Source organism: Rhinolophus sinicus, linkage group LG01 (genome assembly GCF_036562045.2).
Source record: "Rhinolophus sinicus isolate RSC01 linkage group LG01, ASM3656204v1, whole genome shotgun sequence".
Classification (NCBI taxonomy): Eukaryota; Metazoa; Chordata; class Mammalia; order Chiroptera; family Rhinolophidae; genus Rhinolophus; species Rhinolophus sinicus.
In genome coordinates, this window is record NC_133751.1 from 141,882,377 (window position 1) to 141,905,201 (window position 22,825).

At 43.4% G+C, this 22,825-nt stretch overlaps 1 protein-coding gene across 12 annotated transcripts in view; it reads left to right on the forward strand.

Annotated features, from left to right (window-relative positions):
* FMNL2 (formin like 2) overlaps window positions 1–22,825 on the forward strand; it is a 280,224-nt gene that overhangs the window by 251,399 nt on the left and 6,000 nt on the right. For 6 of the 12 annotated variants that reach the window (XM_074336414.1, XM_074336391.1, XM_019751736.2 and 3 more), the window contains 14 exons: window positions 1,037–1,138; window positions 2,792–3,104; window positions 3,451–3,654; window positions 6,493–6,513; window positions 8,611–8,735; window positions 9,482–9,684; window positions 11,232–11,466; window positions 12,561–12,629; window positions 12,744–12,824; window positions 14,165–14,294; window positions 16,949–17,112; window positions 18,043–18,144; window positions 20,430–20,528; window positions 20,949–21,072. In XM_074336414.1, coding sequence (XP_074192515.1) covers window positions 1,037–1,138; window positions 2,792–3,104; window positions 3,451–3,654; window positions 6,493–6,513; window positions 8,611–8,735; window positions 9,482–9,684; window positions 11,232–11,466; window positions 12,561–12,629; window positions 12,744–12,824; window positions 14,165–14,294; window positions 16,949–17,112; window positions 18,043–18,144; window positions 20,430–20,528; window positions 20,949–21,072 — 1,972 coding nt within the window. The remainder of the gene's footprint in view (window positions 1–1,036; window positions 1,139–2,791; window positions 3,105–3,450; window positions 3,655–6,492; window positions 6,514–8,610; window positions 8,736–9,481; window positions 9,685–11,231; window positions 11,467–12,560; window positions 12,630–12,743; window positions 12,825–14,164; window positions 14,295–16,948; window positions 17,113–18,042; window positions 18,145–20,429; window positions 20,529–20,948; window positions 21,073–22,825) is intronic. The other 6 variants (XM_074336408.1, XM_019751744.2, XM_019751740.2 and 3 more) reach the window with 1 other exon arrangement.

Here is a 22,825-nt window from a genome sequence, read left to right on the forward strand (position 1 = left end):
CCCAAACGTTGTGAGGGCCAAATTTTTTTGAATGAACTCTGATTGACAGTATCCTTGATTATGAAATGAATTGTCTCTTTGAAGGGATGTTATTTTCCCCTTTGGACATTTATTTTCCTCGTTGTGAGTATTACATGTGTTTCATGTCCCTCACCTTTCCCATCGTCTGCAAATGAGCATCTTCCGGGCTTAAGCTAACTTGCCAAAACCCCTCCCTTTGGAAAGTGCTGCTGTGAAGGCTCCACCCAGTTGACACCTGCTTAGGAAGAGCATTTACAGGCTTATTGTTTCTTCCCTTAAAAGATTTATATTATCCTGAACCCGATCAGTGTAAATCTCTACTATTCCTCCTCATCCTGCCTCCCTGATTTTCTTTACATGTGATCATTTTCAGTGAGACATAAGAAATCAGAAACTGCTCAGCTCTAGAGCCTTGTGCGAAAAGTAACTGTTTAACACAAGGCTCACCCTGTCTTTCTCTTGAAGCCTCAGCCAGCATTGCATGGCCATACTTACTTATAGAACCCACTTTTGTAGTAAGCCATCTGTTTATTTGAACTGCACCCTCCAAATGACTTTTAGTATTTGGGTAGTTTGGGTCAAAACAAGTAGTAGTCTTTTTGTCAGTTGGTTACCTATAATAATAATAATAACAGAGCCAGGTTTTCTGGATGAACAGTTTTCAGACGCTTTTGCCTAATGGCCCTTCTCAGGGAGGGAAAGGTGGACTTCTCTCCTCCCTCCCCTACTGTTCTGTAGCCCCAGCAGAAATGGAGAGAGACATTGTGTATGTCCCAACACTAAGGAGCTCGCGTACGGGCTTCATTAAGGATCAGGTGTAAGTTAATTTCTGTTAGAAACAAATACATGTTCAGAGCCATATTATAAATATTACCATTTCCAGAAAATAACTTGTGGAATACATGCGGGACTCTGATGGTCCCCTAATGGACTTTGAGCTACACTTTCTGAGAACCAAGGACCTGATCAGAATGATCCTGTGTTGTGACACCACTTTCCTTTCAAAACTTGACAGTTGTCTGAAAAACTGCAAGACACAGAGAATGAAGCCATGTCCAAGATCGTGGAACTGGAAAAGCAGCTCATGCAGAGAAACAAGGAGCTGGATGTGGTTCGAGTAAGTGTGATGATGACGGCCGGCCAGCTGGGCATTGTGGGAGCATGCTCCAGCTTTAGTCTAGTAGAGCGTGGAATACATTCATGTCATTGGAATGCAGTGTATTTATTGGAACAATTTCAGAGGTGATACTCAAAAGTACACATAGTTATGGTTTGTATACACATGTGCGTGCAGTCAAGTGCTGGGGGTTTATAATACCTCCTTGTCACAGGTTTTGGGAGCAACAATATTTTCCCATCTGGACAAATCTGAGTTGATTCAGTGGATCATCCATTTGGTTGGAAATAAAAAAACACGGCATAGATTTAATTCATGCCACTTATTTATTTTTATTAGAACTTGGATTTCTTTGTTATTTTGCTTTGCTTCTACTTGAAACCAGATTTGGTGGTTGCCATGGAAATGGTGAAATCACAACATAGACAAGACCTAATAGCATGCACACAAAAAAAAAAGAAAGAAAAGCAAAAACAATCCATTTTATTATCAGATCATCACAGCTTTTTTATTTGTCATTAGCATTGTTTTACCTTACGGTTCAGGTATTTATGGCGTGCCATCTGTGTGCTTAGAATTGTACAGAACACAAAACCACTAAGGTGCCTGGAGGGCTTTCAGGCAAATGGCTTGCCTTTACACCACCGCTGATGAAATGGCACATTTTATGCGATGGTTATCATGTCTGTGTGTGTTGCTCGATATTCTGACATGTCCTACAGTTAACTCTAGGAAATTTATTTTCTGGCACGCCATCGAGACAAAGTTGTAGCATATGGACTCAATTCAAGTTCAGACTCTCAGATTATTAATAATAGACAGGGTGTGAAGAATGTTTCCCTGCCTGCTGGAGGTTTGTGGTGAGAGAGCACATGTACAAGGCCCAGCGAGTAAGTTCCATAAAATCCTTTCACTGGAAACACTGTGGGCCCCTTATAAAAGGAACTGAGACAGCCTTTGAATTGAAAATGATAACTTCTTTGTTTCCTGCTAAAACCCTCGTCAGAAAGAAGTAATTAGTAGAGGGAAGCATTGGCCTGTTTTGTTAACTGCATTACCAAAGGGAAAAGGTTACAACAATTGCTGCCCTGAGCTGGGTCCAGGGGGCATTGTGAGGCCAGAGAAATCCATTGAGGAATAGTCAGCTCCTGGTTGCTCAGGAGTCGATTATTCCACACTTTGCAGATTTTTAATCCCAGTCTGACTTCTATCCAAGTCTGACTTAGGGCACTTTTGTCTACTGTTAGCTGATATGTATCTAGGAGTTACAAATGAATTTTAAAATAAGTGAAAGGAAAAATGCTGCACCATCAAAATACCCTCAGGATATCCCAAAGTCAGCTATAAAATTATTTTGGGGTCATCTCTGCCCTGTTCCTCTTCGCCTGAAGGGAAAATTGAGTTACCTTTATTTGTTAATAGAAAGAAGTACATCAGAATAACAATCGCTAACATGTTGCATGCATTACCTGTGAACAAATGATAATGCGTGGGCATTTATAAATTCTGGCTGAGTTCCACAGAATTCCTATATATGAGTATCCTTTTTCTTCTTTTTTTTTTTAACTTTCTTTCTCCTCAATTTGCCAATCTGATGGTAAGAGGTATGAATGTCGTGCAAAGACAAACTCTTGACCATAGACTCTTTTGCAGGAAATATACAAAGATGCAAATACCCAGGTTCACACATTAAGGAAAATGGTCAAAGAAAAAGAAGAAGCCATTCAAAGACAGTCTACCCTGGAAAAAAAGATTCATGAACTGGAGAAACAAGGGACCATTAAAATTCAGAAGAAAGGGGACGGGGACATCTCCATCCTTCCCGTTGTGGCTTCTGGCACTTTGTCCACAGGGTCAGAAGTGGCAGTGGGTAACTTTGTGGGACCAGGAACAGGGGCCGCCTCCTCGGGACCCTTGCCCCCTCCTCCCCCACCACTACCTCTGTTGTCAGATGCACCTGAAGCAGGTAAGAAGCCTCGGCGGGAGAACTGAGGTAGTTTTGGGAGATTTGTGGGGGTTTTTTTAACCCACTGTTCCTTTATGGTCTTTGTCTGCTTTTGTTGGCATGTTCTTTTACTTATCAGTTTTAGAACTTTTTACATTTTGAGATGAAACATATAAATCTTCATTTCATGTATGTTGCAGTATAGTCCCCATTTGTCAATGAGGAAATTTTACAGTCTTTGAAAAAAAAATCCTTTGTCCTTTTCAGTGTTTTGTTTTTGGATACATTGTGTGCACGTGACATATTGCAAGGGGGGGGAAAGCATTCCCCTATTTTCAAAGTCAATGTGTTTCTTTTCTTTTGCTAGTGCAAAATGGTCCAGTAACACCGCCTATGCCGCCACCCCCTCCTCCACCCCCGCCCCCTCCTCCCCCTCCCCCTCCCCCTCCTCTCCCTGGTCCTGCAGCTGAGACTGTGCCAGCTCCTCCTTTACCACCCCCGCCTCCTCCCTCTGCACCCCCACTGCCCGGGACGTCCTCTCCCACAGTGGTTTTCAACTCAGGATTAGCAGGTAAGAGCACAGAATTAAGACCCAGGTACTTGTGTAAGGAACACTCAATTGTTTCACCTCTGGAGGGTTAAAGCCATTCTTTCAAAATCCAGGTCTCTTGCAATCATATGTATCTCCTTTTACTATAAGAACGTCCCTGCTAATGTAAAGGGGAAATTGTCCTGCACGGGAGGCATTTTTCTCTGAGCAGCCTTTGTCACTCTCTCCCTAGCAGGAAGTTCTGATCTCACACCGTCTTCCTGTCTTCCACTCTCCCCACCTATAGAAGCCAAGAGAGACATGCATTTTCACGGGTTCAGCAACACTTCTGGACATCTGGAGTAGTCAGAGCTCTGACACAGAGTGCTTCTGTTGCTTGTGTCTTTTTTTTTCCCCTTAAATATTTGCAGTGTCATCTACAAAAGGAGAAAGTGCCTATTTGTGTAATTCCCTGCTGCATAGGCTTCCAGGCATTTCTTGTGAGCATTTGAGGACACCAGAATTCACTATAGTACAGTTAAGCCTCAAGGGGAAATGTTGCCAACATTTCTCCTTGCCTGGAAATGCTCCCAAATAATGCAAATAATGCATATTGTCTTCCTGCCAACCAGGACAGAATGCAGCATCCTTACCTTACCAGAAGTAAGACAGGCTGGGCGCGGGGTGAGTGGAAGACAGTTGTTCTAATGCCTTGAAATACACGTTCTTATTTTCATTTCTTGGAAATGAATTCTTATTCTTTTCTAAAATACTGCCAGCCATTTTCCCAGCCATGGAGTGTTACCTTGGCATTTGGAATTGCTCCGAGCTTTGCTGTGCCCTCCCTGTGACATCGGATGGCTCTGCTTCCTGGTCCACTTCAGTCCCTTTGTGAGGTCTCATATTTCTGATGAAGAACTACCACACTAATGTTCTACATCTCCAAGGCTGCAGTTCTCAGAGTCTTTTGCCCAAAGTCTAAAAGACAGTCTTAGCTGTAAATGATATCCCAGCCTCCATCCCTTCGAGTGTCCAATTACAGCTTTATCAGCCAGTCATTAGGGCTAATTAAACCTAGTGACTGAAGCCCTTTTGGACACCAGAAAGCCACCAGTAGCAAGCTTGTGCCACATCCAATCCATGGTATTTACTTCTACCCCAACTTCTATAAAACTGTCAAAGTAACAAGATACTTGTTCAAAGTAATGTTCACAGTAGACCAGTGACTTATTTCTACTTTTCAAGGTCACTCCCATCTGCCACTTTCTTCTAGAACTTTTATTGCTTCTGAAGGACAAAAGTTGAAGGAATGTCATCGTGGAAATGTTGGATTTTGGAATGTAAACAAACAAACAAACAAACCAAAAACCTCTTAACAAGCCCCAGAAATCTGTCCGACGACAGACTGTTTTCAGCGGCTGAGTGTGAAAACCTGTCGTTGTCATGTGCACCGGGCTCACTGATGAGGCTTTCCTTGGAGCACCTGAAGCGTGCTCACTGTGAGATGTGTCTGCCGTGCTGTCTCTCATTTGGTCCTGCTTTCTTTCTCTCTGGGAAATCCTAACACGTGATGTAGCCTCCACTTGCATTCCTCTGAGTTCTAGCACAGAACTCAGAACTGCCTTGCAGAGCAAAAGAGCCAGCAAGCTCAGACGCCAGGTCCAGGGCTCCCTTCTGAACGGGTCATGTCCTCTCTGGTTAATTTTTTTTTTTTTTTTTTTTTGCCTGGGTTCTACTTAATTTTAAAAACTTGTTGGCTCTATTGCTTGCCTCAGTTTCACGGTGTTGAAATCTGTGTTCAGCTGATTGCTCACTGCCACCTTTAGGGTTGCCACAATTGCAAGTTGTCCCCTTTGTGTCTTTTGCAATTTAAAGGACCGTATGCAGGACTGAAGAAGCTCCTCTTTGGTGTTGTAAGTGTCCATTAAACAAGTACAAGATGTTTTGTTTTGTTATAAGACATAAGGATTATAAGATCTTCATGAGTTTTTGGTAGCTTGAGATTAGGTGATTTCTACAAGGCCTTTCATTTCTTTTCATTACTCATCCTTAACTTGGCTGTTAATACTTAGTGATTGTAGACCATTTTATGAGATGTTTGGCCAGTGTGTTCAATAGTTATCTCTCTCTCGGACCATGAAGTCAGACACAGTCAGGATGTCCCAGTAGAGCCAAGAGACAGAGCTGAGATGATAGGCCAACGGCTCCCAGAAATCAGAAACCTGTGACATCGCTTGGTCCCTGGATCTGCAAGCAGTAGGATGTCTTATCTCTTTCACAGACAATGAGCAAGCATGTTCTTGTGGCCGAGACGGGACCAGGAGGAGATCCCCTAAGTTTATGTAGTTGAGTTTTCTTTGCATTTTATACAGAAAATATTAGTAGTGTGAACTGTGCATTTGAAGTGTAAGGCTTACTTCCTCAAAGCTGTGCTCCACTGATCTCTCTCCCATTTCCTGCTTGGGTCCTCTATGACAGCCTGGGGGCCATCTGTAGCCTTTGCTGTCTCCGTAGGAGAATGCGCTTTGGAACTCCACAGTGAGAACTTGGACTCTGGCTGCTCGTTTTTCATTAAACATTGTTCATATCCTATGGAATACTTAGCACAGTTCAATATAGCTGTTTCGGATTGCTATAATGAAATTGTTTTATTCCCCCTTTTCTAAAAAAAAGGATTATTTTTTTAAGACGAAATAATAAGCGAGTCTTCGAGGCAGGCTTGAATGGAAATGAATTTTTGGCGCTGTCTTGCCTTGTGAAATGTGTCCAAGAAGCATGAAATTCTATGCTAAGAGTGTGTCAACTGCTGAGCCGCTTGACTCTAACCATATCTACTTTTTTCCCCTTGTATTTTCTTTGTTCCTTCTGCTTCCACAAAAGATGGGCCAATCAAGCTTTTCTGTAGGTTGCTCCTCACTGAGTGTGTTGAGTATTTGCCATGTGTCCCCGTTGGTCACAGTGTGCCTTGACATCTTGCCACTTCCTCTTACATTGACCCATTGCATTCTGACTGTGTGTCTGCGGGGAGTCTTGGTGTTGGTTGACTGTTCTAGGGTTGCCCACCCTTTTGAGTTAAACCTGTAGAAGAGATTAAGCAGACTTCCTGGATTTCGTATGCCACATTCCTTTCCCCCCTGAGAAAAGGAATGTTTTTCCTTTTAGGTTAAGTTTCATAGTTAGATCTAAGGCCTCCACTGGAGAAGGATTTTAGATTTCTTCGAGGGAAGAAGGAAAGCTCCTCCCCAGAACAAGGAAAAGCTGCTGGGGGCTGCTTTTCCATTTCCGTCCCACTAGTCTCCAGCTCTCTCCATGGTACACCTATTCACCCACGAGGAGTCACTTCCTTTAACCTGAGCACTGTGTATCATGGTCACCTACAGGGCCCTCCCCCTCCTCCTCTGACACCCCCACACCCCATCCCTATTCCCCAGTCAAAGTTAAGACAACCTTTCCAAAGAGAACTCCTAAGCCTGTTGTCCAATCTCAGGCTTATTCCCAATCTTGCTAAAGAGTTACAAGTAGGGCGGCTACAAGTAGAATGACTTTTAGTGAGTGTCCTGAGGCCTGCCGTGTTTGTGGAGGGATGGTCGAACCAAATGTCACTGATCTGTCACCTAAGATGATGATAAGATCCCTGCACAGCCCTGCCCCCTGCTCCCTCACTATTGCTGAAGTCCCAGCAAGAGGAAGGTGTGTTCCTGTGTCCCATGAAGGCCGTGGGTTTTCCTAGGCACTGTAGACAGACGTCAAGTGTGGCGAGGCATCCGACACTGTTGGTAGTGGGGACTCAGGTGTCACATTCGGTAGTGGAAAGGCCTGGTTTGGCAAAGCTGTGTTTCTGTGTTCCTGCATGCCTTTGTATCGACTTATCAGATGACATTCCTGCTGTTTCTGTGGCCTTTGTAACTCTGGAGGAATGAAAGGCCGTCTGCCCCCCTTTCTCAGTTACCTCCCACGGAGGTGGATAGCCAGGTAAAAGCCCAGCGTGTGTTACATTTATTTTGTTCTGCACTGAAGTTCTTCTCCCTCCCTTGCTATGGAGAGAGAGAACAAAGTTCCCAAATAGTGCGGTGGGCATCCCAGGACAGACTTAAGAAGGCGAATATATATAACTAAATGTTTTGGGAGGACTGCTTTATGATGTATAATTAACTAACGGAAGAGTTAACGGATTGCTTTTTTTTAGCTTATTTCTCCAAAGTGAGAAGAGTATTTTAATGAGTTCATGGATGCCTTCTAGTAGACATAGCTGCTGCCTAGGGAGAAGTTGCTCTTCAAAAGAGAGGGGAAGGGACTCGTGCTGGTCTCAAAAAGCAATACAAATCCTGATTTCTAAGCACCCTTGCTGTCTTCTTAACCATTTCCTATTTGGGGCCATTCATAGCCCTTAGTCTGTTTGAAATAACTCAGCAGCCAATGTAATCCTCATTATCTGAAATCATCCACAGGAATGTATCGCTTTGGCTGAAAATCAGCATTCTTGATGTTACATTCCTGGTGGTTTAGCGAGCCACTGTCTGTAGTCTCTGATCAACGTTTAAGATTTGTTTGGAAATGTGGGTTCTAGAACCAAGAATTTAGGATGTCAAAATTCAACTCATGCTCACCAATATCAAACTAAATTAAGTCACACAGAGTGTTTGCCCTCTCTGCTGTCTAATAAAATTAATAATTCTTGCTCCCCAATACTTTCTTTGTCCTAAATAAGCATTGCCCTAACATTGTGGCTGGAATGCAGCAATCCAGTTGCCTGCATTCAAAAAAGAAAATCAGCCCCTGGCTCTTAGACAATTTTAATGTAATGTTGTATCCATCAACCAAATGATGACCTCAGATTGCTCTGGCAAAAGCTCTGTGTGGTGTTTTAAAACACGTGGGCACCTCTTGCCAGCCTTCCTCCAGTGTTACTGTGTCATCTGCAAGGACTGTTGTCTGATTGTTCTTGAAGGTCCTGGGGTCATGGTGGAATCTTAATTTCGTTCTCTCTGACCTCTGTAGCTGTGAAAATTAAGAAGCCAATCAAGACGAAATTCAGAATGCCAGTGTTTAACTGGGTTGCCCTGAAGCCAAATCAGATCAATGGCACAGTCTTCAACGAAATTGATGACGAGCGAATTCTGGAGGTATCTTTCTCATTGGTTAGAAACATGGGGCTCTCTGTGCAGCAAAGCCAAAATGGGTGCTCTGTTAACCTGGAGGTTTCAGTGATAAAGTACTAGGGTTTTAAATGCCTTGATGGAAAGAAAAAGATTTATAATGTTGGAGACTAAAATTGGACACTATTTTGTAAGGTGGTTCTAAGACGATGTTTTAAAAAGTTAAGATAAAATGCAATAGTTTTGAGCATCTTCAGTGTATGCCACAAAATATCTATCTATATATCTGTAATATAGCTATCTATGCAGACAGACAGATAGATATCTACCTATCTGGATGTCTATCGTTATCTGTCTGTATAGATAGCTATATTACAGATATATAGATAGATAGATCTCAACACAGTCTCTGCCCTTAATTTATGAAAGGGCATAAAACTTTTTATTGAACAAAATGAATAAGGGCTTAGCAATCACACTCAGTAGCTGATTTGATGGAGAATTTTAGTCTGTGGTCACCATCCCCGCAAGATAATTATTGAAAGGCAATAGAATTGACTGGGATCAGTTGTCTACTTTAGATTCCATGCCTGGTTATGCGATGTAAGTCACACTTTAACCCAAATAGCAAAATAGAGCTAGTGGTGGTCAAAGACAAGTATTGAACGGAAAAAGTAAATTCTTTGACACTTAAGAAACTGTGAATATTATGGTTTCCTGACTTAATTTTTAAGTATAATACAACTTGCCTGTTTAATCCCTCTCTACCCCAGGATCTAAATGTGGATGAATTTGAGGAAATATTTAAGACAAAAGCCCAAGGTCCTGCCATTGATCTTTCTTCAAGCAAGCAGAAGATAACACAGAAGGGATCCAACAAAGTGACATTACTAGAAGCAAATAGGGCCAAAAATCTTGCCATAACTTTAAGGAAAGCTGGAAAGACTGCCGATGAGATATGTAAAGCTATTCATGTGTAAGTTTAGGGCATTCTGAAAAACTATATTCTAGTAAATTTAGGATAAAGATAAAGTTATTAGTACGTGACAGAAATAGTTCATTCGTGAGGTGAGATCTAAGAAAAAAGATGGAGCTAGTCTTGATAGCCACACACCAGAGATTCCCTTTGTTAAGTATATGCAACTTCAGTATTTAGTAAAATGCTAACACAAGAGAGGTGGACCGGAAATTACCCTCAAAAGTGCTGTATTAGAATGAGTAATTAATCGTTTTAGAATAACAACTGGATCACAACGTCATTTATCTTGGTCTGCTCTCTTACATAGGTCTACAGCAAAGCTTACATACAAGGAAAGTTGAGTGGAGAATTGCAGATGCTAAGGAAAGGGAGAAAATGTCAGTTTTCTCTGAAGTATCTGAATTTTATCTGGATTTGTTGAATACAAATTTGATGGCATTTATGGAATGATACAATTCAATGCCAGATGCAAATATGATACAGATGCATATTTTAATTTATAACAATAGGAATGTGATTTCTGTTGCTCTTTCTGCTTTCAGAACATTTTAAACAAAGTTCAGTTGTTTTTTTATCCTTGAACCGCAGAGAAGGGGCATCGGTTTTATTTACTTTTCTATTAGGAGAATCTACTCTTCTTGTGGTCATGGTGACTTTCAAATATGATAAGGACATTATTAGATGTTTCAGGAACTAATTCATCATAAATTTGTATTTCATAAATTTGATCAGAGATTCCTAGAGCAGTAAATGGCCCCAAGAAGTCATTTGTTCCAATTTCATGTCCTCAGCCAGGATCATAATCTAATAGTCTAGTGCATCGTATAGTCTGTACTGATTTCTGATGTCAAAACCTAATATGCATTTTGGTTTTTAATTTTTATTACGTTGTTTGTCGTAGTGATTAAATACAATTATATTATTTTGCTGAAAACAAAGATTGTTCAGAGAATAAAATAGAGGTTGTAGCAAATACTCCGTTTGTTCAGACTGAGCATACATCTACAAAGACCTGGTTTTCCTTCAAGGGATGTATGCATTTAAGCCAAAACATCCATATGGCACAGGCATTTGGATGTATTTTTTTTTTTCCTAAAGAAGAAAATATATACCAGGCTATTGGTCTAATTGAAATATTTTACAGAGTTCACCAGATGTTCTATAATTGTGTGTATAATATCAGTCTCTTTAATTAGCACTTCATGTGCCTAAAACACCATGCCCTTGAACAACTTACCATCAGATGCTTCCACCTTCCTTCTGTCTCTTTCTACTGTCATTTACTGTTGATTTCTAGAGTCTTCGAGCTGTACTCATAGCCTAAAAGCCTATACTAATAGCTGGATGGGGTGATTGTGATAAAGTGCAGTTTTTCAGGAAGGACCGATGGAGGTACTTGGTGCACTGTCAGAGGACAGCTCCACAGGGCGTCTTCACCGTCCACCTATAAAGGAAGACTTGATTTACAGGCTGACCAGATGAGGTGTGGGTGAAAGGACAGGAGGTTTTCTCTCTAACACTGACATGTCCACATCTGTCTTCAGATTTGACTTGAAGACATTGCCTGTAGACTTTGTAGAATGTTTGATGAGGTTCTTGCCAACTGAGAATGAGGTGAAAGTGCTCCGGCTCTATGAGCGGGAAAGGAAGCCCCTGGAGAACTTGTCGGATGAAGACCGGTTTATGATGCAGTTCAGTAAGATTGAGAGGCTCATGCAGAAGATGACCATCATGGCCTTCATCGGGAACTTTGCCGAAAGCATTCAGATGCTGACTCCTGTGAGTGCACCGACTCTGGCAGGGGAGGGCGTCCAAAGAGGTGGAGAATTGTTTTGTTGTTCTTTAAAGTCTTTCCCAGAATTGTACGTAAGCGTCATGGGCTCTAAAGACTCCTTCCCAGAACTTTCTAGATTGCATTGTTATTTTGGCCATCTTTTTGATATTGTATATTCTAAGTACATTAGAAAATGGCGACTTGCCATATTCCATATTCCATATTGCTATTCTCCCTAGCGAATGCCATTTTCAGTGTCTGCAGATGTCCTCTGGATTTTAAAGGACACGTCAATACAGAGGACAAGGAAAAACCATTTTCTCAAACTTATTCCCCTCCTGAAGGTACCATTTCTCTGGTTGGGTTGGCAAGCCTGAAAATGTGACTTTCTAAAACCGATCCCATATTTTTAGGGGACAGGCTTATTGACTGTCATTGGAAGCATTAAATTTACCATCAGCGTTGTCTTCCTTGGAAGTGTGTTGTGTTACACTGTGGTGATATACAATAGTAGCCAGCCATCTCTTGTTTTTTTGTGGTAATGTGGTAGAGACTTATGAATATCGTGTCAGTATCATAAACGGTTCTTTCCTAGTTCTGTTTCTAAATACACTTTTGTTAATTACTGATTATAATAACATGCCTGTCTGTTCAAGACGTGTTCTGACAGCTTCTAGAGGAGGATTATATTCTTTTGCTGTTTTTGTTTTCATTCTTGGACAGCTCCATTGGTTGAAAAACACCAATTGCATTAACACGATTAAAGGAGGTAGGAACTGAGTTCTGCTAGAAGATGCTGCTGACTCCTAACTCTTTGAGTCTCATTGGTTATAGGTTTGTGATGAGCAAGTTCTGACATTACTTCTCATTTCTGATAGTTTTTAGTGAAGAGCTTGCATGTAATGATATAGTTAACCTAGCAGGACAATTTAAATTTCCGATATTTAAGAAAAATAGAATCTCAGTATTAAGGCTTTAAGGTCTCAATGCAGGCCTGTTTTCTTCTGTGTTAATTTTTAGTTTCCAATTAGAGTTTCCCATGTTTAACATATTTTTTTTTTTTCTCCCTGTCCCCATCTTTCCTTTGACTGGAATCTAGCAACTGCACTCAATTATAGCAGCATCTGTCTCCATAAAGTCGTCTCAAAAACTCAAGAAAATTCTGGAGGCAAGTGAAGTTTTCCTTGTATACAAGTACAGAGGAGCTGACCTGTCAGCTGCGTTCGTCTGCCTGGGATGCTGTGCTGATGGGCTTCTCTTTTCTCTCCTTTATTTTTTGCAGATCATTTTGGCCCTCGGGAATTATATGAATAGCAGTAAACGAGGAGCAGTTTATGGATTTAAACTTCAGAGTTTAGATCTGGTGAGTGCACTAAGAGACATACAAGATCTAGATGAGGGATGAAACATCCGGCAGAGGTCTTGGAGCAGAGAGGGTCTGCTCTTGGGAGGGGTGAGGAGCACGTTTTGGTGAGGACCCTCTGATTGTGGGAGGGCCAAGTGGTATACATTTTCTGGAACACCGTTTGGCGGCCAGCGCTTAGAACCCTAAAAATACTTATACCCTTTGACCCAGTATTTCCATTTCTAGGAATCTTTCCTCAGGAGTCTCAATTATGCTCAGTTTTATTTATAATTACAAATAATTGGCAACAATATAAAGATGCAAGATTTTGGGAAAGGATTAGATATGCTATAATGGTAGTTAAGACAGTGACCTCTGCTTCAACTGTTAGAATATTTGTGAAGAGCTTTCAAAGAAATAGATAATTTTGTATTGAGGAAAGAAAGCAGGGTAAAGTTGAATATACACTTTGAGTTCTGCTACGTAAAATAGGTTGAACATACTGAATGGAAGGAGTTAAGATATTAACAGAGAGGTTGGATGGTATTGCAGATTTTTTTCTAAGTGCTTTTTTTAAAAAAAAATTCTTATTATACTTTTCTGTTTTTTTCTAAAAATGTTTCTTTTTTTTTTACCTGGATGGAAAAGGGTGCTGTGTTTCAGAGTCACCTGATTTATATAAATAGGACTAGAGAAAACCTTGCATGGCACCCCCCCACCCCACCCCCACCAGGCCGAGTGTGGGTAGTGTGTTCTCCAGGTGACAAGGTGGGGCAGTGGGCTGAGTCCCCAGCTTGGGGGAGACATGGTTGTTTGATAGGGAGTGTCCAGTTAGTCACAGTTCTGGCTCCGGAAGGTCACGGTCCATTAAGCACATCTGCTGTGGGCCAGCAGAGGCTGCAGAACAAGAGCCGGGCTGAGTTGAAGGTGAAGACTGTAGCGTAGGAGCCGTAGGGGTGGGGGCACCTGCACACACCTGCTGCTCCACATGCGCTCCTGTTCTGCACCTTCACTCTGGAGAGCACTAAAACTGGAGCCTTCCTGCTTTAAGCCAGTTTAGTGAGCCAGCTGTGAGGTGGGGAGTTCCTGTGAGGGAAGGTGTGTGAACACTTGTAGGTGCCTGGAGCCATCCCTTCCCTAAAGTGGAGCATGTACCCTAGTCCTCTCGGGTAGGGTCGTCCTCGAGTCATTTAAAAATCAGTGGACTGGTTCACCAAAGAGCAAATCCAATCTTTAATCTCCTGTGGGATTTTTTTTTTTTTTTTTTTTTTTGGTCCATGTTGGGGCATTTGTACTCGTTACTAACTCTGAGAGGGAGAACATCCCAGCATCTTTCACTCTTTCCCTTTTGTTTTCAGCTCTTAGATACAAAGTCAACAGACCGAAAGCAAACACTGTTGCACTATATATCGAATGTTGTAAAGGAAAAATATCACCAAGTGTCCCTATTTTATAATGAACTTCATTATGTGGAGAAAGCTGCTGCAGGTACTTGATTTCAATTATTAATGTTACTCTCGGGTATTGAATGCCTTTTATCTTTGGGGAACCATCCCTGCTTAAACAAACACTCCAGAACCCCTTGAAAAGGGCAGGGTTTAAACCTCAGAAGCTCTGAGCTAAAACACATGGGCTATGGTGTTGCCCACTCCCGGGAACAATGATGAACTTGGACATGAAGGTGACCTCTCTCAGTATCCTCCCTGTAAAGATCCAGGTTTCTGGGCCTTGTGTACCTTCCCTCTTCCATTTGTTGCCCTTTTTATTCTACTGCTGTCCTTTGAAATACGAGAATGAGAATCAGAAAATCTCCCGCAACAAACGTATGGATTTTGTGCTGTCCTCCGTGCTCACGTGGGGCCTTTCTAAACATTTTGCCTTTCGCCTGAGCACAAGTTAAAATATCAGTAGTTCTTACTTTTGTTGCTTTGCTATGATAGTTATGCATTTTCTCATTTGGATCATCAGTGACTCTGAGATAGCTGGGCTGTGCTACGTAATCATATCCCCATGGTACAGATGAGAAAACGGACTTTTTTTTAGAGATTAAATGTCTTGCCCAATGTCACATGGGTCACAAGTAGTAGAAACAGGACTAGAACCCAAGTTGTCTTCTCATAGATATGTTGTCCAACATACCACGTCCCCTCAAAGACTATTAGAATAGGGAACAGCATGCAAATGGATCTCAGACTTAGTTACAGGCTATTAGAGGCTGAACCCTAGCAGCCAAGGTGTTTATCACAGATCCATGTTCCAAGGACCTATCCCAGACTTACTGCATCGAAGCTTCGAGGGCAAGACCTTCTCTGACTTCCTCAGACAGAGTCCGTGGCTGCTGCTTTTGTGTTCTTACGAAAAGCACTCCATACGACCCTCTCATGCAAGATTTAGCAAGTTTCTTGTAACAGTTTGCACGTCCATTACGACTTGTGCACCTACGGGCATAATCAAGTTTTATTTACCTTTTTTTAAATGTTGTTTTTCAATTACAGTTGACATTCAATATGATGTTAGTTTCAGGTGTACAACATCGTGATGAGACATTTAAGTATCTTATGAAGTGATCACCCCATAAGTCTTGTACCCGCACGACACCATACATAGTTATTACAATAGTGACACTATTCTCTATGCTGTACTTTACACCCCTGTGACTATTTTGTCACTACCAAATTGTATTTCTTAATCCCCTCACCTTTTTCACCTGTCCCTCCAACCCCCCCTCCCATCTGGTGACCATCAGTTTGTTCTCTGTATCTATGGCTTTATGTTTTATTTACTTGATGATTCCCTTAACCCCTGACACGTTGATGTAGGGAATAAATGAGTGAGCAAATGAATACATGAACGAATGAATGCGATGATGCACTGTTACTGGGTTATTTGCTGCTGAAACCCTAATGGAGACTGAGAGGCAGGTAGAAATGACATTGTGACTATGAAGGACTCTGCAAGGCAGGCTGCGACAGACATTCTGAGGGCTCAGGGCTCACTTCGGCTGTTACCAGGATTTCTATCCCGGTGGAATGATTTTCCTTGTTTCAGGTTTTCCTTTGCCAAAATTAAGAGTTGTTTAGTATCACTATTCTAATTAAGAAAAAAAAAGTTGAAAAACATCCCTATCTTACTAATTAATTAGCACATGGTTTTGGCCGAAATGAGATTCCCAGGAAGTGTCATTTGAAAAACATCAGTGGGGGAAAATGGGGAGATTGAGGAACTCTCTGGCTGAATTGTTTTCTGTTTGCTCTCTGGTGCCCAGGTGAGCTGACAGACTTATTTATACCTTCACTCATTTATTCCCTCCCTCCTTCATTCACCCAGTGAACATTTTTGAGTTCCTGCCGTGAACTTGGCACTATCCTAAGCATTGAGGAGTCGAAGATGAGTAGGACAGTGTGAGTCTAGTGAGGGGAAAGCATACTGACTGCCTTGTTCTGTGATTCATCCACGTGCAGAGTGAGTCAGGCCGGGGGGAGCCAGAGTGGGTACCTGGACCTCATGCAGGAGGCTGCAGGTGCCACCTGCTCTAGGAGGGGGGCCTCACTGCACATGGAAAGGTGCGTGCTAATAAACCCTTCTGACGCAGGGAAGGGGGAAGGGTTGTTTAACCAGGGGAAACTGTCCCTTGAGTTCTCACGGGCAATACAACTCAAGTTCAACAGGTAAAATGCTCCCCCCTGCTGGAGAGCAACAGAAATGCAAAAGAGTTCCAAGTATTATGTAGAGGGTAAGATCTTGGAACCTCTCTCTGTAGGCCAATAGGCCATCATCTCCTGTAAGAGAAGGGCAATCATTGTGTACCAGCACAGGATTTGGAGTCCACTGTTGTTATCTGAACTCCATCGCTGCCACCTCCTAACTCTGTGACCTTGAGCAGGCCACGGAACCTCTTTATGCTGCTTTTTCCTCATTGGCAAAATGGGCTAACGGTGCAAATGAATGATTGCATAGGAAGAATTTAATGCAGTGCTTGGTAAATTATTCATATTCAAGGATCTCTGCACTGGAACTGGAAAGGAGATCTAAGCCCGTCTAAAGTCCTAGGAATCCACTGAGAGCTTGGCTCACCAGCCCCACCCACTGTGGCTGTGACTTTCCTGGTTGAGGGTCACAGGTCATGGCTTTCTCTCCTTCAGTCTCCCTTGAGAATGTCTTACTGGACGTCAAGGAGCTCCAGAGGGGCATGGACCTGACCAAGAGGGAGTACACCATGCACGACCACAACACGCTGCTGAAAGAGTTCATTCTCAACAACGAGGGAAAGCTCAAGAAGCTGCAGGATGATGCCAAGATCGCCCAGGTAGGTACCTGTGCCCCTGGACACCCACAAGGAAGTAATGGGATCCCTCAAAGCCACCCTGGCTGTGGGGTAAATTGCCCTCTGTTTGCTGAGGGTAGATTTCTTATGTAGCTAATTATCACGGAGAGGATCTTTCTTACTTAGTATTGTACCTGGAAGTGCCCCTGTCCTCACTGTCATCTTCTAGTTCGGGGTCTTCACCCTCTTCTCTAGAAGCCCTCCCTGCCCCCTACTCCTAGGGTCTTTCTGTGTTCCTCCTGTGTCCCATTCCATCAGCGGTGTCAGACCTGGGCTCAGCAAAGCAGTGTTCCCCGTGTGTTGGGTTTCTATAGGCCTTGACCTCAAAATCTGATACTCCACTGGGGATCAAGTTTATACACCTGAAAAACAGCCAGAATGGACTGCACACTATCATAGAAGGGAAGGCAGGGTGTTGGGAAAACTCTGCAAGTGCTTGTGGTCGAATGGCTCCCGTTGGAGGCTGCTGTCTTGTGTCCTGGAAGAATTGAAGCAGACACTTGAATGTTCCCGATGTGGGGATCCTGTAAGGAGTGTTGAAGCAGTAATTTGGGATTTAGCATCTCAGTGACTTCTAACATCCCTTCTAGCCTTATTGGTTTTAAGGAGTTCTGCCATGGCTTTCGGAGGCTCATGAATGGAATAGCTTTGCGTGCACGTGCGCTCATGTATGTCAAAGTGACGGGGTCTGAGAGATGGATTCCTGTGCAGCCCTACTGCAGTCAGGTTGCCTTTGAGTAGGCGTTGGGAGGGAACGCCAGGGTTATAGAGAATCGTGGGGAGGTGTGGGACAGAGACGAGAGCCTGTGGGAACCACTGTTGTCACGGCTGCTTTGCTGTAGCTCTTCCTCCAGAGCATCAAGTTCAAATGCTGGAACTAAAGAAATTCAAGAGAAATTTGCTTCTTCACAGGATGCCTTTGATGATGTGGTGAAGTATTTTGGAGAAAACCCCAAGACGACACCACCCTCCGTCTTCTTTCCCGTCTTTGTGCGGTTTGTGAAAGCCTATAAGGTAAACAGAAGCAGGGGGTCCTTTAAAGTCTCCCCTGGCATTATTTTCATTTTCAAGCATGTGCCCTTCTAGATCTGGTTCTGAGTCTGTACAGCTCTGCAGAAGTCTCCCCTGTTTGTCTGGGCAGCAGATTTGGGGATCAGTATGAGTCAGCAGTCTCTGGCCCTGTGGATGCTGAGCCCTCCTGCGGCCCTTAGCCCTTCGTGCTCCCTGTCTCCACCCAGCCACCCTGGGGCTCAGCCTGAAAACCAAAGCTCTTGGCTGCTCCCTGGGGAAAGTGCGATACTGCAAGGCCATTGCTGCCCATGGACTGTTCACCCGCGCAGGCCAGGTGAAGCACTTAGCAAACCCACACCTCCCATGATGTTGAACGGGGTGAGTCCTGGCCTGTGGCCTGGCGCTGTACCTGAGGTCAAGACCAGCCCGCTTGGGTTAATCCTGCCCAGGCCTTTAGGCCGTCCACACCAACATTTCTCTGGCGTGGACAGAAAGATGGCTCTAGGAAGGGCGGTTGCTCTGTTTCTTCTTCTGGACCAATAATGGCCCTTCCTTTAAATGGGAAGCCCTCTTTGACATAATCCAGGGTCATAGTCTTAAAAAAGTATGTGACTCAATGAGGCATGTGTCAGAAGAATCTGTCCCTTGGGAAGGAACAACAGGGAGGGCATTAGGGGATTTTCGTGCACTTAGGAGATATGACAGTCGGTGTTCTCCAGGCTTGTCTCCATGTAACACGGGTAATGTTGGTGGAGGAATGAGGAGTGTGAGTGAACGTAGAGGGGAGGAGGGACGCAGCAGGGTTATCTACCTTCTTGAGAAATCTCCTGTTGGCTGTAGCGGCTCCCTTCCCCAGCGCCGCTAGAGGCTGATGGCTTTGGAGAGCCATCCTTGGCCTGTTATTGCAACTGACAAGGTTACAATATTTAGCCATCTTCTCTCAGCATGGCTTCGTGGAGCAGTGATATCACACATGGTTTACAGAAGGCCAGTGTCCTTGGCAATGACGGTGAACACGAGCACAGCGCAGGGTCCATGTACAAAAGACTCCGGGAGGTGGGAGCCATGAGAAGCTGTTGCTGACTGGTGCTCTGGGGTTCCCCAGCCGGTAATGCTCGTGTGCTGTGGTCACCCCTATTCGGGGCTGGGACCACATTTTTTCACATAAAAAATGACAAGTCTAATGTCGAAAGAGAAAACATACGCTATTTTAAAATTGCATAATACAAGCTGCAAAGTGGCTGTGGTTGGTCTCAAAACCTGATGCTTCGGCTGGGACGTCGATATGCAGGGCAGAAGGGAAAAGAGAAGCTGCCCTGGGGATCTGTGGGGTGTCGCAGGTCAGAGCCTATTGGGGTGCCCCGTCCACGTTATCATTTCTCCCTGTGGACCTGTTAGCGGGCTCCAGGAGGATTAGGTAAGGAATCACCTGCCAGCCTGACACTGAGTTAGGGACTTTGTGGACAGATGTTGGGGATTGAAGATGTCATCTCTCCTTTCCCTTCCCAGGTTTGAAGCAAAATGAAACTTTAAGATAAAAGCAACAGATCAAAATGTAAACTTTATTATGGATAAAAGCTAGACTGGAGGATATGGGTGTATCTGTGAGCTTACACTTTAGCCTTAAATTGGATGACTTATCAGTTCACAGCTAGACCGTTAGAAGTCTCTTTAGGGAGACTGACTTCAGAAGAGAGAGAAAGCCCCGGGGGCTGAGTTGAGGTGAGCCTGTTCGTTTTCTCACCCCAAATTCACCAGTCACTCTCCCTCCGTTGGGAAGAAGTGAGCTGTGGATAAAAAGCCCAAGAGTGTCATTCAGTGATGCCACTGAAGGAAACAAGAAGCACGGGAATGGAGGTTTTCCCCTAACAATGGGCAGAAGGAGAGAAGTCTGAGATCCTACTTTGAGAAAAGCTATAGGTAGGTGGACAGATTCTGGAAGCAAGACAAACCCACACAAACATCACTGAGCAGAGCTGCCCGAAGGTTAGGTCCCCCCCACATCTGTGGGACTGAGACTAAGCAGCGGTGTGAGCAGGGAGAGAAGAATTAGGAAGGGACTGCTGGGTGAGGTAAACTTCGGCTACTAGATTTTGAAGAGATGTGATATAGACAGACAGTGAAACCTGGAATAAGAGTTATACTCAGGCATGAAGTGTAGATCTTCTAACCCTTCCATTTACTCTAATTCCTGGCTCACCAAGGATTCTCTTAAGAAAGGCTTTACAGACTCTTGGCTGCTGTCATTTCCACTGACATAATCTTTTGATTCTCTTGACTTTATCCAGCAAGCGGAAGAGGAGAACGAGCTGAGGAAAAAGCAGGAACAAGCACTCATGGAGAAGCTTCTGGAGCAGGACGCTCTGATGGGACAGCAGGATCCAAAGGTAAGGTGGGCCAGGCTCCTTCCCGGAGTGGCCCTTGTGTGAGGGAGGCCTGATGGCGCCTGGGAGGCAGGGAGGAGAGATGGGCAAAAAGCCGGACTGGCCCGGATCCCTACCACTTCCTTCTAGGGCTTGGCAGCTTGGCAAATGGGTATTTGCTCGTTCATTACGTTGTTCAGCAATAACTGGAATGAAGCTGAGAGCACGTTTGTGTTAGTGTTGCCACGTTTTAAGAGATCTTCAGTGAAAGTTCGTTTTCTTCCCAGAAGCTTTCTGAGTGCTTCTCTGTTTGAGCACAGTGTGGGGATGGTGCTATTTGCGTTTCTGGCTGAAGCTACTTATTAGAAACAGTGTTCAGACACATTTCGGATTCTCCAGTGAGTGCTGGTCCCACTAATTCCTGCCATACTTCTTTCTTCTCAGTCTCCTTCTCATAAATCAAAGAGGCAACAGCAAGAATTAATTGCGGAATTAAGAAGGCGTCAAGTTAAAGATAATAGACATGTATACGAAGGAAAAGATGGTGCCATTGAAGATATTATCACAGGTAAAAGTTATTTCCTCATTGTGGCCCAGGAGACCCCCATTATCCTCACCCATACTGAGCCCCCTGAAGATTTTGCTGTTGCTTTTGTCCAGTTTATAAGTTCCTGAGTGGACTTTATTCAGATCTAGGATCATGCAGAGAGGTTCCCTGCTAGTGTTTGAAGTATATTTATAGTAGCCTGTATATTCCCTGTCAAAGAACCCCAATATTCTCTCTGAAAAATCTCTTTATTTCTCGGTATCATTGGAATCCAGTGCATTTCACCACGGCTCCTTCCCCTAATGGTTTTCCATTGTCTTCCATTTGTCACCAAGCTCCGTTTTCTTCCTCATGGCCACTCCTCCCCATTTGCCTGATTACTAAATACGGTGGACAAGTATTTGTACTGTGGACCATTCAGGGGTCTGTACTAACTAATGCAGATTTTTCAAACATGTTATTTGAAAGCCTCTTGACTCATTAAAAGTAACTGAAGACAATGAGAAATCAGGAGCTGGTGTTTTCATTCAGAAGGGCCAGTGAACTTCTAGCTGAGGGTTAGGGAATGGTCGGTCATTCTGTCAGCTAAGAAGGGGGCCTAACCCAGCTTGGTTTTTGTCTGATTAAGTTGAAGCCCACTGCTTTCTGCTGGACCCAATTCTCTAGAGTTTCTGCATTCTCTCTTACAGATCGGAACAATGCTATGGGTCACTGTCTTGTGGCAGTGGCTGCAAGTGACTTTCCTGTCATGTCTGTTGCATTTGAATACTGTTTATCAGCTTCTAAGATGCCTAAAACTTTTTATTGTGAGGAATTTTTAAGATGTGCTCAAGTATAGAGAATGTTTGATGAGCTCCCATGTACCCATCACCCATGAACAATCTCCAACTCAGGGCCAATCATGTCACATGCCTGCTTCTGCCTACTTCCCTTTCTCTAATCTCTGGGATTATTTTGAAGCAAATCCAAGGCATACAGTTTCATTTGGAATTATTTCAGGATGTGTCTTCAAAAGATAAGGACTCTTTAGTAAAGCAAATATACCCATCATACCATTATTACACACCTCCTAAACTAACACTTCCCTCGATATCAAATATCAAGGAAGTGTTCCCAATTGTCCTAATTTTTTAAAACTCTTGGATTTTTTTTTTTTAACTCTTCCACTTTTGACTTCTCATTTCTTCGTAATAGCTTAGTCAGCATTGTAAATAAGGATCCAAACTGCCAAAAGCACACATTTTTTTCATCAGATCAGACCCAAGGAAATAGAATAAGTAAATAAATCACTAAAAAGGAAGTCAATAAAGAGTTCCTAGCCCGGAGTAAAGCAGTGTAGGTTTTGAGAAGATAGGTAAGTGGCTGGTGAAAATGCCAGTCCTTATATACGGTACAGTACAGGTGATTTCTCCATATATTGGCCTGCCGGTGTCTTAATGTTCGCGTGCAGTGCCTTGCAGGTAGCCCCCAGGTAAAGCCTTCATTATTTTTAGCATCTCTCCTTGCCTCCCTGCGTTGATGCAAAAGCTCTGCTCTGAGCAAGACCAGGAGCAGTCCTCCTTGGGTGAGCACCTCTTACTTTAGGTGCCCTGATTAAGATTACTGACACCTAGGGAAGTGGCCAGCCTCTCACATTAAGAACGTAGAGTTCCTTTTCTGTCAGTCTGTTCTTGCTCTCAATGACACCTGGCTTATAAAATGAACGAAATGTACAGTTTCTGTTTGCCTGCCCTGATCATACATCTACAATTGGAGAGGACAGTGAATATCTGCT